The sequence below is a fragment of the Rissa tridactyla genome, chromosome 10, assembly GCF_028500815.1.
Source record: "Rissa tridactyla isolate bRisTri1 chromosome 10, bRisTri1.patW.cur.20221130, whole genome shotgun sequence".
Classification (NCBI taxonomy): Eukaryota; Metazoa; Chordata; class Aves; order Charadriiformes; family Laridae; genus Rissa; species Rissa tridactyla.
In genome coordinates, this window is record NC_071475.1 from 20,640,371 (window position 1) to 20,656,576 (window position 16,206).

The following is a 16,206-nucleotide window of genomic DNA, read 5'->3' on the forward strand; positions in this document are numbered from 1 at the left end:
CTCATTTCTGTCTTCAGAAATTCTGCCCATGCTGTGTCGCCTTGGGACCTCTGTACTTGTTAAGAGCTGAGATATTAGAGGACTGGTGGGTTCTGCAATCTGTCTGTAGTTTGTGTTTCTGTTTAATGGCCTCTGGATTATTAAATAAAATTTATTTCTACTAATAATTGACCTTTAACCTTCCTGTCATCTCTCATTTCTCAGAATCTGTCACTCTCCACATCAGTTTATGTTGGTTCATGACAGAGTCCCTTCCAATGGCTCTACTAAGGCATGCTGGTAGTACATGAAGCATAAGGTTATGATGGATTTTTTTCTTCCATAAGTGTTTGTAACAATTTGCATTCTCTCAAGCCCGTGAAATGGGTCTTCAAAGATAAGTGAGGTATAAGTTCTTTTTCTATTATAATAACCACAGGCAGTAGAGTATCGAAGGATTATTTTTTTTTTTTCCCCTTGTCCAGAAATGGCATGGGCCTTATCACACGCCTGTCCTTGGTAGGTGAAGGGTTCTTTCTTCCTTTCAGTAAAGTATCTTCAGAGAGTTCTGTAGCAGAAGATCTTGTCACGTGCTTAAAATGTGTTGGAGCTTTTTTAGTTCAAGTTGTCATTGGCAGGATCAGCTGCTTTGCCTTGGCAAAGAGAACAAAATTCTGCATCTCCCCACGTAGATCAGCTCTCCTCGCTCGTCTTGGAGAGAGCAGCATGGCAGTCAAAGAATGCAAAAGCTGACTGAAGCAGCGGAGGACCTCTTAGACTTCTAATTATGTATTACTCCAGCAACACTACCTTTCCCAAGCCTAAGTATACATCTAAAGAAGGCTTCTAAAAATTCTGGTGGGGGCAACTGAAGAGCACTTGCTGAGGGAGTCACGGCTCAGTGCACAAGGCTTCTAGATCAGTGCTGTACGCTTCTCACTGTTAGTGACTGTGGGACTTAAGTTCTTAAGAATTGTGCCCTAAAGGAATTTTAATTAAAAAAATCTTAATTGATTTGCAAGTGGGCCTGTAAGGCTTTTCTGTCGTGTTAGCTTATTGATTGTTTCTCTTAGACTTGGCAGTTGTTATGCTTCACTTCAGAAGTGCTATTATTATTAATCATTTCAATGCCTGGATCTGTTCAATAGCAGAATTTTGTGAAATTTAGGTTAGCGTCTGTCATATTTTTGGATCTGAAAAATGGATTTGTGGATGTTACAGAATCCTGTTTTAAGGGAGCTGAGGTTTGCTTACTCAAGTTACTTCCAAAAAGGTAGCTGACAAAGTTTGCTGTCAGCTTCTACAGCTAGTAAAAGATAACAAAGAAACCTATCAATTTGATAAATTATTACATAATTGGATTGTACAAATGTGTGCTTTAATTTATATTCATTTGCTATTGCAAACAAAGTTAAGGTATGTCATGTGGGGAGACGAGTTACAACAAACTGAAATAGCTTTATGGAAGCACAAATACAGAATACTGTCTATTGTCCTATTTTTATTATGTATCTTAAAATTCAACGAGCTGATGCTGAAGCTGAGTGTGTATTTTATCGTATTGCATGGCAATCAATCTAGTTGTTTACTGGGATGGTGCAGAGCTGCAGAGGTCAATGAATCAGGCAGACTGGGCAGTATTACTGTAGCTGCAGCTTTGTTCATCAACCTCCTACGTATTCAGAGCTTTAGAACCTTTAGTTATTGCCAGAAGTGCATTTCTAGTAAATTTGCAGGTGCCAGAGGTAATCTGTAAGAAAAATTACACTTTTTAATTTCATGCAGTTGCTGACAAAGGATTTTGAAAAATATGTTTTTCAGTTGTTTGAAAATTTCATTCATCGTTTTTTCGGAAGTAGCTGTAGTCTTTGATCTGCAGTCATACTCCTTCATCATCAGAACATAGCAAATGATTTAAATAAATGGATTTTAATATTAGAACTGTCCAGAGTGTAGAGTTGTCATGCGAAAATGGCCATGCTCACAAAATGAAATAAATCCAGAAGGCTTTTAGCAGCTGAACACAGTTGCATTTATTCATTAGTATTTGAAGCCTTTTACAAGCCTTGTTCAGGGCTTTTCTTTCGAACTACTTCCCGTGAAAGGTTTTATCTGAGGAAATTTTACTCTGTGCACAACCAGAATCTTGTTTGCATCCACCCTTTGTCTACCCTTCAACCCCTGCCTTGGCTATAATAACACAGAGAAAATGGACTTCTCCTCCATCAAATCCAAGCTCTACCAGCATTTGATAACATTAATGGTGTTACAGTGGTGTAGTGGAGGGAGCCCATGAATGGGCTGAATTAACCGACGCATCAGCTGTGGCAGTGGGTGGTCCTTCAGCATTTTCTTTCTTACAGTACTACATAACCAATATCTATTTTCCTTTTTAGGATACTCACTTTCTCTGTTCTGAGAACTCGGCGCAGTTGGGTTACGGGTCAATCCGATCACGTTGGGCGCACGGCACCAACAAAAGGCCCTTTTCCATAGGAATGCCAGAATAGATGTTTTTTTCAACTGGCGATGGGAAGGAATGGTTCCTCATTTTGTGTGCGTGGGACTTGAAGGATGTGTCAGGAGCTACTTTTGATTTAGCGGGAAGATAAAATTAAGGAATATTTTAAGTCAAAACACTATATGGAGGCAGATATAAACAGACCCAAGATACAGACTGGCTTTTTTTGAAGAGTCGTTCTGGTTTTTTAAATTGATAATGTATACAGAACAATGGTTTCCTAATCTAATTAGCATAGAAAACTTGTCCCGATGGAGTTGGCTTGTATGTAATTTATCTAATCAAGCCCAAAGTCATCTTTCAATTTTGCTGTTTTTTGGATTACGATTTCTTTTTCCCCACAAGGTCGTCATTTATCACTTGTGGGCTTATTTCCAACATCATCCCATTAAAACTGAATTTCTGAAATAGGTAAATTTTATTAGGTTTCCTAAAAGATGTATTAAATAAAATTAGTTTCAGTTGTATTCTTGGCCCCTGATGTCAGTAGCACTTCCTAGGGAATTAGACTGTAGCTCAGAGGTTGTGTTTAAGAATTACTTCTCAGTCGAAATGTTTGGCTACTTGCTAGTCCTGTCCTGCTGATGCTACCACTTATTTCTGCTTCCTACATGAGTCGCAGGAGCTTGCTTGCCAAATGCATTTGGTGATTCGGTGTCGTGTTGATGTGAACTCTAACAACCTTCTAGCGGAGATTTAAACCCAAAGCGCTTCAAGTACTGGGGCAGCCAATACTTGAATTTCATTACAGTGAAATGTGCGCCAGATCTGTGCAGGTTTGTACCTGTAGAAGAGTTACATGTTGGCAATTAAAACTTTCCAGTATCTGACCCTGGTACGTTACACCAAGAATAGAGTGAGATTGGGTGCAACTGGAAATATAGGTATCGAGTCCTGCCTTGCGTGTGTTTCTTACTTAGCTTTACAAAGCCGGGAAAAAACAGACTCTCTTGAAGATACAAAACAATACCAGGATACAACACTGTTATTTACAGGAGGTGTACCAAGGCGTTATTTCTTGTTATTATTAACTAACATGTGTAGTGCATTTGTTCATTGGACAGAATTAAGTGCAGAGCAGAGAGGTTTGCTGTGTATTTTCCAATCTGGCATTGTATGATGCTCAGGCTGTGTAATGAGGTTTGTGGAGGTTTTTTAATGGTGGTTTTTAATGTGATGAGCAAAATGTGTGTAATTCAGAACGTAAGAAATGACCTAGTGATTTAGACTTGCGGCTCCTCGAGCACATCGTGCTGCCTCCTGCAATGGTAGAGTCCGTTCAGAGAAAGCACAAGCATCTGGACACCTCTTGCAGCGGAGTCCTGCCGTACTCACCGGCTGCAGCTATTGTATTAACGATACACGTGCCTGCCTGTTCCTTCAGCGTCTTGTCATGTGCCTACTGTTACGAGCTGAATTCCTTTCTGAACTTGGTGGCACGCTCCTGCTTTACCTTCTTTTGTGGCATTAAGTTCCAAGGGTTGGAACTCCTTGGATCTCTTTTAAACCAATACCCTGGTATTTCTACTGCGTGCTCCCTTACATAAGGGATGGTTTGGGGATTTGGTGAATAACAGTTTTACGTTCCTTAGCCACATCTTCCATAACTTTTTAAACCTCAATTGTATCCCCCTTCAGCTTTCTTCTCTCCAAAGAGTTCTAGCCTTGGTCTTTTCTCATGTGGTAGCAACGCTGTCCTCTTCATCCATTCTTCTGTAGGACTTTCCACAACACCGCTATATTTCTCTTCACATATGGGGGGAAAACCTCCACACGTGACTTATAAAACACTCAAGTTTCTGTAGTGGCAAAACAAAATCCTTGGTCTGGGCTGCCTCCTGAAGTCCATGCAAGTTTTCTAAGCTTTGTTGGCTGCTCCAGCATGCTGATCTTGTGCTGCAGGGCAGAGAGGGGTGGTTTTCTGAGCAAGGGGGTTTTCTGTATGGTAAGGACCTAGAATAAACAGATAAGGAAAGAGGCAAAATGAGGCAGTAACATTTGTACAACATAAAAAATAAAATTGTCAGAGTTTTCTGGCTAAATGCATACTGAAAGGACTATTACAGCAAAATTTTTCTTCATGAGTTTTGCCAGGCCATTTTCTAATGCCATCGCACACAAAGGTAATAGATTTATCTCTTCAGGCACTTGTAATGGTAAAATAAAAAGAGGCTGTTGACTGGGGATCTGATTCGAGTTGAGCACTGGCTGCTGTCTATTAATAACAGAGAAATGTCTACCTACAGGCTGAAAAGGAGGAAAGGCTCTTCTGCTGAAGGAGAGTTTCAGTATCAGTTGGGTTTATTTGCTTTCGCAGCGTTGGCAAATGACTTAGTTCATGGAGACAGCCATACTAAAAAAATAGCGGTTTGAGAATTACAACTTCTGATTTTGTACCCTCTCCATGGCTGTCAGAGATGGCTCTTCTTCAGCTTCTTTTTTTTTTTTCCTCTTGGTGTATGTATATAGGAACTTAATGTACGTCAAGTGACACTATCTACTAATAAAGATAAATACGGAGTCCGGCTGAGAGCAGAGCCAGACCACATGGTGCTCGGGAAGCGTTTGAAAGGGGCATTTAAGGTTGTCGCAGCTGCAATCAAAGAGCTGAAGAGTGAGCAGCTGGAGAAATTCCAGGAGACAGGTATGTAGTGATACAAACCACTAAACCAAAAAAAAGATTCAAACCCCTTTGGCTCATCAGAAAAAACTCAAGCAATTGCACTTGATTTGTGTATATTAATTGTGTGTTTGCAAGAACAGATGTAAAAGTATCCTTCTGTGGGCCTGGGGAAGCCTAAGGCCTACTTCCTTCTATTATCCCTATTCAATTTTATGTTAATGAGAGTAGAAGAAAAGTTGGTTTTATTATTTTGCTGACAGTAGATTAGCAGTGGCCATGTGTACTAATCTTACAGTGTTCTCCTGTGTAAATGCTATCGTAAGGCCAAAATGAAGTAGAGAATAAGACTGAATCAGATTTGAACCGAATATATGTGCAGTAGTTTTATTCTAAAAGCACTGCTTCAATTCCAGATTTACAAGCGGCTGTGAATTTTCCAGCTGCATCTGTTTAGTTAACTGCTTAAATGTAAATTTTGACTTAGTTGAGTATACAGGTTATTTTTAAGTTTGATTCTGTGTGGTACACACACAGTTGCTGAAGTGTCTGCATTTGAGTTCTGCTGCCTGTAGAAGCGCTTGTGTGAAAAATCCAAACGTGGGATAGTTCCGTGTTTCTTACCAGTGCCTAACTGCTGTTTAACGGCATTGCGAGTATACTGCATTTCATGTATTTGAAGTCTGATACTTGCTTAAAGCTTTTTGAATTAAAAAAAAATTTTTGTTTTTACTCTGATTGTAAGAGATGCTCTTCATCTGCCAATTCTGCAGGCACCATTGTTGTAGAAGGACATGAGCTCCATGGGGAAGATCTTCGTCTCATGTACACCTTTGATCAGGTTGCAGGAGGCTCTGCCCAGTTTGAGGCACATTCTGATGCTCAGGTATTTTATGGGTTATTTCTACTTTTTTTGATTAAGGGAAGGCTTCATCTAGGAGTAATATGAAAATGGTGAGGTGAAAGCTGGGGTGGTTTTTTTTATTCAGATAGTTCAACAAATTCTGGGAGCCTGTGTTCTGAATTTTGGAGGTGTTCAAGTACTCTCTTCAATGTGGTATTTTGTAAGAGAGGAGCTCTCTAAAAATGTACCTGAGCTTCTGAATGAGCTAATACTAGGTTTTTTTCAAGTTTGTCACCTATTCAGCTCTCTTGTCTGCATTACCTCAGGTTTTAGTTCTGCTGGATGTTACCCCGGACCAGTCCATGGTGGATGAAGGAGTTGCCCGGGAAGTGATTAATCGCATCCAGAAACTCCGCAAAAAGGTTAGGAAGCAATGGTTTGTAACAAGACATTTTAGTTTATTTTTAAGCAATATTTGGGCAATACGCATCAGAAACTGACCTTTTTAATTAAACACGAAGCCCTGTACCATTTACTCCTCATATATAGCTTTTTGATTAGACATAAATGATTACAAATCATTATTTTAATTTTGAAGTCCCACATTGCTAAGTAGCTCGAATTGATCAATGAGCTTGCTACACATCATCCATAGTGAATTAACTAATGTGTTTATTTTTTGGAGCCCCTCTTGTTTTCTGTCTCCAGCCCCGTGGCAGGGGCTCAGTCCCAGTGCAGCAGCAGCATTCGGGGCTGCCGCCCCTGCCCGGAGGGACCCGCTGTTACCTCTCGCGACCGCTGGGCCGCCAAGAGCTGAGGCAGCCGAGCCCAGGATGGCGTGCAGAAACTCATCTCTTAGCAAACTGCAGGAGGCATTTCAGACACCCATTTGTATACCTACTTTAATGATTCCACTCCAAATTGTTCTCATCCTACATACAAACGATGTTGTCTGACCTTTACGTTAAAGCACTTCAAACCACTGTCACGTCCTTCTTTCTGCAATACAAACCCTGAAGGAGCTGCGCTCACTATCTCTGTTTTGTGCCAAGAAAGCGTGGTCACCGTGGAGGTGGTGGCAAGTCTAAAAAGCCTTTAATCTGGACAGGACATTAAGTAATATTTAACTTGTACAAAGAATTCTGAAGGTTTCAAAACCTCCAAGTTAAAAAACAAAACAACAAACAAACCTCACAAAACAAAACAGTCCCCTGTCCCCTCATGCACATACACATTGCAAACGTGGAACGTGGTATTCTATGATATATTTATTAGGGGTTTCCTGCTCAACTAACTTGGTGGCAATGTGCGAGAATTTGTGGGTTTTTTCAGACTTACGCCTGAAGAAAACTTGCAAGAGCTCTAAACGACATGTAGAGAATATTTTTATGGGACGGGTTTTTTGGGAAAAGATACCTGTACGGGGAAGACTGCATGAACCTTCAGTATAAGACTGAAAAATGACAAATTTGTGGCAAAATAGTTATATCTATAAAATATATATATTTTAAAAAAACTATGTAGATTTATTTCTGTATAAAATAAAACCAGGAAGGAATGTGGCCATGAAAAGAAAACTGTCTCATAAGTTACTGGATGATTTAAATTTACTTCTGTAACGACAAAAGGCCATAATTTATTCTCATTTAAATGAATATTAAAATACTTAATCTTGCCTAATAATTAACATGATGCTAATGTGCATTTATTCTGTCATCTTTTCGTTCCCACTCCCGTTATAAAGGCAGACACATAATAAAACCACAGATTCCAGATCCACAGTAACTATTCCTGGCGTTAGGGCAGTTGTTACTTGTAGCAGATTTCAGAAATTAAGTTTTCTTGGTGCTGCTGGTTTTTTCCTTGAAACCATTTTCTTGCAGAAGCAGAATTTTGCTCTAATTCAGCCTTAATAAGCGTACCACTCATAAATTGCTCTTTTCCTGAAGAGTATGTTAGTATGGGAGATGTGACAGAACTAGTGTGCAAACTTGAAAGTCTGGTCACCACCTTCCAAAACAATACTAACACGTCTCCGAGGCTGTTGGGTGTTAAGAAAATGTCGCTGATTGAGCCATTGTTCAATAAAGAGCCGAGGGTTTAATTTCAGGCTATCGGGATGTATAAATGCTAGTAAAATTCTCGTGCACCAAGAAAAGCTTTTTAATAATTTGGTTGGCTTTCAGCTGGCTAAGGGAGTGAGTTGGTACAAGAGTTTGGAAGGGAGACATTTTGGGTAAGGTACGTTATTTGGCCATTATCTGTTGGAGGAAAACTCACCGTGTTTCAAGCCTCTTTCTTGCCCTTCTGACAAAAGAATTGTTTTATTCTAGATCATTTGTGGAAACTTTTAACAAATGTCTGGTAAATATCTAAGATATTTTTTTTCTTTAACGGGTATCCTTCTTTCAGTTTGCATACGTGAAAGTCATCTTAGTGTCATTAATAGTGTGTTTGGTGTATCCTCCAGCGAAATCTGGTTCCTACGGATGAGATTACAGTGTACTACAGAGCACACCCAGAAGGTGACTACCTGGATACTGTCATTAAGGAACATACGGATTTCATTTTTGCAACGATAAAGGCTGCCCTGAAGCCCTACCCGGTGCCTACCTCAAAAGAAGTTCTCATCCAGGAGACAACCCAAGTAAGAAGGAAAAAGCCTTGACTGCATAGCTCATTTTGTTACCTGCTTCTAACTGAACAAATTGCTTCATTTACAGAAAAAATGTATGTAAATATTTATTTGGGGGATATAGTGGATTTTGTGTCATATTTATAGATTTCCGTATTGGTCTTTTTGTTTAAAAAAGAAAACAGTTGGGCTCTGTATGTGTAGTATTTATGAAAACGAAGCCACTTCAGTACCAAAATAAATACCTTAGGTAGTTGTTTGTGTAAGCTTAGTACAGATAGTTCTTTGTACTTGGATTAGTGCATTGTTTGGACAGCAAAAATACCATTACTCTGATTTCTTTAAGTTAATCTGCTTTTGTATTAGAAGTGTTCTCCTTCAAGGCCAAATTTTGCCTTTTGGCTTAAGACCACCTTCAGTTATTACCGTTTGAGCATACTTGCCTTTTCTCCCCCGTGTTGCTGAAGTTCAGTCTCTTGTAACAATGCAGTTTCACAAACTGATTTATTCTTTCAGCAGCAGGTTTGAACTGTTCCTTTTTTTTTTCTTTGACTGTTTTGAGAATACTTTTGCCATGTTTTTATTCAAACTTATTATAATCAGAAGGCATTCCTAGCAGGATTGGGGATGAAATATTCTTCAATCTAAATGTCATGCTAGACCAGAAAGATACGAATTTAGGATATATCAGACTTAAAATTTGATTTACAGAATGGCTTGGGGGTCTGAGAATAGCTGAAAGGAAAGCACGTATTTTATCCATCTCCCTAATAGTACGTGTAAGGAAATGTCTTACACTTATTAACTACACTTCTGAAGTTGTACAGATTTGAAACAAAGCTATGTTTGGCCTTTTTCAAAACTACTGGTTTCATCTAGTGACAAACATAGAGAAAAACACTATGTAAAAGTAGAGAATATTGCGATTGAGAAATCGGTGAAAATATTTTGCTATTTCTTCCAGGTACTGACCTGCTTGGGGTACTTCTGGTGGACGGTTTGATGTTAAGTCAACATCAAATCTGAATTAGAATGTAAAAGCGGCAGGGGAAAAAAATATATAGTGCTAGGAAACACTTGTCTGGATGCCCGAGGCTGAAATTGCCTGGAACGTGAGCTTTAATGTTGGTCACTGGGACTTTTCGTGAAAGCTTCCAAGCCTGTGCCAGTGTGGGTCCCCACACTGTTATGTTTCTGTTTTCTAAATCTTAACGTAGCAGATTCTAGTCAAGAAAACCATTGTGGAAAGCTAAAACGTGATTCTGTTGGATTAGTTTTAAATAATGCCTTCTGTGTAAAGATGAAATCCTGCCCTTACAGAAGGTGGATGTAATTGATAACTGTTGTCCGGGTGTCACAGACACGTGTTCAGGTTCTGAAACGATGGGGCAGTATGTGAACCCGAAAAATTTCCATTTGCACAACTGTTGGATTTCAGACTGGGAAAACCTAAAAAACGATAGCTGAAATAAGACTGCCTAGGTCAGACAGTTGCGTGTGGCTATTGCCACTGGTAAGTTTACAGAAATGCAAGGATCTCGTCATGGCCACGGAGCTGAGAGCGCCTCCCCGTCAGCCTCGTGCCTTGGGTGCGGAGGCTTCTTCAAACTAAACCCTTAGCAGGGAGACTGCAAGCTCTGCGTCCCAAAGCTATCCAGTTTATGTATGGTAAATGGAGGCAAAGAAAAGCCGTGTAAGTAAATGCAGTGCGGTTTGTTATTATTTTACTTTAAGGAGTCTCAGTCACTACAAAGCACCTCCCTGTGGAGTCGGTCCGTGGTCTTTGCTGTGTGCGGTGCCTTCTGCACGTCAGGATGTTCCTGTGCTCACGGCCATGCTGTGCCTCGGATTGTTAGTCACAGACTTAGGCTTCAAAACAGAGGTTGTGGAGAGAAACAGACAAGTCAGATCTTAGTGCAACTTAACATCTTCCTTGGAACTTGGGCTTCCTGGGAGTGGGGAGATGGATTGCTTGGGGCAGATGGCTGACGCTGTACTCGGTGTTCTGTTGCAACGAGCTTGGCACATTAAGAGCTGTGAATAAAAATAGCTGAAACTAAAAAGCCCTTCTTTAGAAATCCTTTTGGTGTTGAAGTTTGGCCCTTTGTGGAGGGTTGAGGATAGCTGCAGCTGTGTGCGCTGAGATTGCGGTTTGGTGCAGCAGACATGGCTGTGGTTAGTCGTCTTTATTAGCCACCACTGCGTTGTGTTTTGTTACCAGCCTTTTCGGGCATAAAGACTGTGTAGATGTGAATTCAAATTGAATTATGTATTAACTATCTTCTGTTGGTGAGGGCTGATAAGTAGCATTGACACGGAAAATGCTTTACAGTGATGATTATATAGATGATTATAGAGATTTTTTCAGATATAAAAGCAGGTGCAAGTTAAAAGAATGAAGCGTGTAATTGCAGACGTGGGTTCATAACTTAAGTAAGTCAACTGTGACAGGACCATTGCAGCAGATTTCTGGAAGATACTCGAAGGAATAACAGGTCTGCATGACGTTGATACATGTAAAGGCCGTGACAAAAATGAAACACAGTCTGTCTTTTCTACAAGTATCTTGTTTACATTCAGCGTCGGTATTTCTGTGAAATTACCCTGGATCAATTTTTGATACAAGGCTCTAATTAGGCACTCTCGTCCCAAAGACACGGTCTGAGAGAAAACAAAAAATAAAAATAAAAAAAAATCACTAGTTCCCCAGAAAATACTGGGAAGGAAAAGCAGCTACTTGAAAAATGGATTTTCAATTGCAGGTAGAATTGGGTAAACGCAAAATGAGATTTGCTGCTCCATAAGGGTCTTTCCCTCCTTTGTAGGAGAAGCTCAGCAAAGAGTGGCACTTCCAAGTGTAAGCCCGTCACCCTTTGGCCTGTGACTGTTAACAAAGACCGTCTCTGAAATGGCCACTTAGTGTCAGTTGTTCATCTAAGTGATTTCTCTATGATATTTGTTGAATTACAAATTGTAATTAAGGGATCTTTTAGAGTGTGATTCTCGTGAAAATTGGTCTAAAGGCAGGAGTCATTAATTCCAGGTGATGCTGAAAGGTACTTGTTCCATTTCTTGTTGGGGTGTTTGAAGTTTTAATTGGTTCTCTAATAGCTCCGGGGGAGATGTTCCCCAAGGCAGGCGCTGCCCCTGGAGCAGCTGGAGGTTCTGCAGGGCCCGGCTGCAGACACTCTGAGTTACCTCGGCAAGAGGCTTCCTCTCTTAAGTGGATTCACTTTTGGATTAAATTTGGGGAGATTGTCATCACTGCTCATCAGTGGTGAAAATCAGGCTGTTTATTCCACTCCGTTTTTAGTTATGTGTCAAATACTGCTATATCTTTAACATAGATTAAAGACAAATTAATATTTGGAGCGTCCTGTCTCTGAGGGAAGATGTGGCAAAAGTTGCTATTTTATTGTAAGTCATGTTTAGTATAAGACGGCAAGTCTTAATGTTGTTTATTTAAGGAAAATATTTTGTTGTGTTTGTTGGATAAAACAATATTCAGATAATGATACTATTCCTCTTTCTTCAGCTGAAGGGATCAGAGCTAGAAATTACGCTCGTCAGAGGCGGTTTGTGTCCGTGCGTTGGTCCAGCCTGTGCCTACGTCAACCTGAAAGTTTGCGTTAATGGCACAGAGCAAGGTAGGAATGTACCGGCTTTGCTCTGTCAGCCGGGGTGTTAAAACGTTGCTTGGAAAATGGTGTGAGGAATGTTGGAGCCACAGATTTGTTTGAAAGATGGTGCAAACTCCCTTCCAATAGTAGCTTTAAACAATTCTTGAAAATAAGTTTATTAAAAGCAAAACCACATGTTGTCCATGATGTCTTCTGATGTGGACCTCGGATACTCGGGTCTGCACGAGAATTATTTATATTCTGCAGAAGGGTTTGTATGTGAATATTTATATGATTATATATATCTATAGGTAGAGTTATCCATATAACTCTGTATTTGTGTGTGTACATTCACCCACGCTCAGAGTCTGTGCCCTGAGAATTTTTAATTCTTGATGTAGTTCTGTAAATGGAGGCCATGCCTTTCTGCGGAGGAGATACTGGTTTTGAAAAACTTAAGATATTAAATATAGAGCTTAAAAGAATATTTAAAACTAGAGAATATAATGACTATGTCCTGGATAATCAAAAGATGAGTGCGGTGATGCTGTCAAAAGTATTAGAAGGTTGAGTTATAGATTAAAAGGGAAGAAAATTAAATGCACTCTGGAATTTTTTTCCCTACGTGTGTTTACAGTTGCTGTGTCAAAGTAAGCGTGCCTCGTTTAACTGGGTTACAAAGCTGCTTCCTGAAGAATAATGACTGCAACTGTATAAGCTGGTGAACATCTCAGAGGGCAGTTTGTAACCAATACAATACTCGATTATAATTCAGTGACAAAAAAATTGGCTGCTTTTGTTAATAAAACCAAATATAACTTCTGTACTCAAAACCTGACATACACTTGGGTTGGTTTCCCTGTTTTCTTCCCTCTCCCTTTCTTACTACAAAAATTTCTGGAGGATGCCATGTTGCCAGTTTTAAGTTAGCTTAGAAACCCACTGGAAGTAATTAGAAAAAATCATTAGAAAATCATTGGAACTTAGACGTTGCTTCCAAACTGCATTTTCATTTCTCAATGTTGGTTTTAGATGGTGTGTTGCTGCTGGAGAATCCAAAAGGAGATAATACCTTGAACTTCGCTGGACTTGTCGATGCTGTCTCCTGCATTTTTGGTCTTAAAAATTCAAAACTGTCAGTTTTTAGTGGAAAAACAGGTAAATGGAGTATGACAAGGAAAATTGAAAGTCTTTCTAGCAGCCGCTAGGAGTTACTGTATAATTTTTCTATATATATACAAAATTGACAAGAAAATGTGTAAGGAAAGATTCTATTTTGTAGTACTTAGCTTATGAGACTGTGTTTATAGTCACATCAAAATGTTTCCAAAAGCTGCTGCTAAATGATGCTTGTCTCTCCTGTGATCTTATTTCCATTGCAGTTCTCATCAGGACAAAATCTGATTTATTTCAGAAAGTGTTTCCATCGGGTCCAGGCAATGCCGTATATCGATGGCGAGCTGCCATCAGCTTTTGTGTGCTTTTTTTTCCCTAATGCCTCAGTAGGCAGGGTGAGAACTTAAATTGAATGCAAACTGCTGTCTCTATAGGAAAAAAATGTTGCTTTTTCACTCTAGAGAAACTTGAGGATCTCTGCATTTCTTCCTTTTAGAAAAATCCGTGGAATATTTTTGCAGCTTGAACTTTGCCTCTGTGGAGGCATGAGAATGTAAAATATCATCTATGAGTTATATATAGAATTACAGGCTATATCACAGTTTTGGTTGTTACAAAGATAATATCGCTGAAGCAGAGAAGAAAAGTGCTATGAAAGATGTTGCAATTAGTGACTCTGAGACCCTAGCAGCAAACTGGCATTCTCTCCTCTGAGATTAAGATGCTGTTTTATTATTACATCATGTATAATATTTCAATACATCACAAAAATTTACAACTTAAATATCAGCACACTGAGAACAAGATTACGCTAATAACCGAACGTTTAGTGAAGAAATACAGAAAGTAGAGTCCTTAACAGTGGCCGTGCCGTGGTATGTCTTTAGACACGTTTCACCAGTAAGAGTAAACTCTGTGTATGTTCTCGGTGTGATTTACGGGCACATCCTGAAGTTCAAACTCTGTTTCCACACCGTTCATATGAAGTCTAAAAGGAGTGACAAAATACTGCAAAAGTGGTAATCGGATGGTACAGAAACTTTTGCTCGTGTGTTTCCATAGAAATATTACTGAAATATTTCAGTATTCTATTTCACAGAAATAGTACTTTCATGGAAATACTAGTGTTGGGAGCCGCAGGACTGCCAAGGGTCACCATTCTGTGTCTGCCTACAACATCAGCGGGGGAACAGTTTTACTGGTGTCTGTAATGTCGCTGTTACCGTCTTTAGCTTTAGTTTTCTTACTTGTCTTTTCCTGTGAGTGTTTCTAGAAGAATGTTTTGGGGGGTTTCACATCTGATGTAATCCGTTACCTTACTGTGATAAAAGCTCTTTCCAAGTTGTGCTCAGCTGGACCGAATAGTCCTATCATACAAAAGGATTATTCTTTGCTTTCACTTATAGGTGATTTATAGGAAGTTTTGGAGCCCTCAGTATCTTCCTCAAGTTTCAGTTATGTTTTTAAAGGAGGAAATAGTTTTCCTTGGCACACTTCAGAGCAGTGTGGTGTGTGGCTGCAGAGGTGGCTATGCGCTAGTGCAATTCGTTACCGGCACAGAGACTGAGAGATGACCTGCAAAAGGCCGAGAAGAGTTGGGGAAACTCTCATCTCACCAAGATTATAAGCAGTTTGATTCCTTATTTGGTTTGTTTAACCTTCCCTCTTCCTCAAGGATTCTTTTCTGCTGTAGTAACAAAGGCTTTATTTCTTTCCTTTCCATGTTGCTTTCGCTGTGTAGGCATCACTTTGGGACTTTCCGTCCTGGCACGTTTCCCTCCTTGTAAGTGGTCTGGGCAGAGCAGGTTTTTTTCCCTGCCCATTTATTAACAACATGAAAATTCCCTTGAAAAGATTAGTTTATCAAATTCACTTTTGTTGCAATTTGGCAGAAATCTCAAATAAGTATTGATCAGGAGAAGATACGGCTCCCTGAGGAGCCCGGGTTGAAGACGTGTACAAAGAAAATAGCCCTTAAAGATGTTAGAGAATAGAACCGACATGCCCGATGTTTGGTTTGGACACAATCCCTTTGCTTCATCTGCCCAACGTGCGCATGGGGAATGTCAGGTGAGGCCTGGTGGTGATTCCAGGGTCTCTTCAGGGGGCTTGGTATCAGCCACTCTGACCCAGAGGAACTCCAAGGAAAGGCCGCGCGCTCCAGCTGAATCGTTGCTGCATCGTTCCCACGTGTGTTAATAACATTGTGACCCAGTAAAACCATATTTCTGGCTCCCTGTTTTCCTTCCTGTGGTTTTTAGGGCTGTCCGCTTTACTTGCAGTAATTTATTATCTTGTTTTCTAATTGTAATGAAGATTTACTTAGGGCTGTGTAATGGCACAAAATCAGGCAGTTCTGTATTAAGGCAGGCTAAAATACGTCATGTCCCTGTTTCTCAGTTTAACATTGAAATAATGGGATAAATGTTTCCTCCCTGACAGTGTATCGATGTATTTTCAGTAACTGCAAAAGCACTGAGCCAGGCTCTGGGAGTTGTACTAGCCTTCAGAAACTGAGAATAGAATTTGTCTTTTTTTTTTTTTCATTAAAAAAAATATAAATCATTGAAAGGAAAGAGGCTGGGCTCAAGTCAGATAATAAAACCAGTTGTCTGTGACTTTCTTTTTGCGCTATATTGCTGAAAACTTTGTAAAATTCCTATTGGGAGTGCTTTTTGACTTGCACTCGGCCTAATGTATTTGAGGCAAGACCTATTTAAGAAAAATTCAGTTTGTTTATCTTTATGGGAATAAATGAAGGTGTAAATAATATAGGGCTTAAAGTGGGGGAGAAGGAAGGTGAGGCAAAACTCACCCTACAAACTTCTTAGCCCATGTCTTATTTCATCGTTATGATTTTCAGATGGCAAT

General features: G+C 39.8%; 1 protein-coding gene across 4 annotated transcripts in view; it reads left to right on the top strand.

The window, feature by feature from the left end:
* The window catches only part of IARS1 (isoleucyl-tRNA synthetase 1), a 112,698-nt gene that overhangs the window by 85,948 nt on the left and 10,544 nt on the right, over positions 1–16,206 (top strand). For 3 of the 4 annotated variants that reach the window (XM_054215755.1, XM_054215756.1, XM_054215754.1), the window contains 6 exons: positions 4,970–5,144; positions 5,894–6,001; positions 6,286–6,386; positions 8,435–8,611; positions 12,135–12,246; positions 13,252–13,377. In XM_054215755.1, the coding sequence (XP_054071730.1) occupies positions 4,970–5,144; positions 5,894–6,001; positions 6,286–6,386; positions 8,435–8,611; positions 12,135–12,246; positions 13,252–13,377 (799 nt within the window). Of the gene's footprint in view, positions 1–4,969; positions 5,145–5,893; positions 6,002–6,285; positions 6,387–8,434; positions 8,695–12,134; positions 12,247–13,251; positions 13,378–16,206 lie in introns of those variants that run through there. The other variant, XR_008468636.1, reaches the window with a different exon arrangement.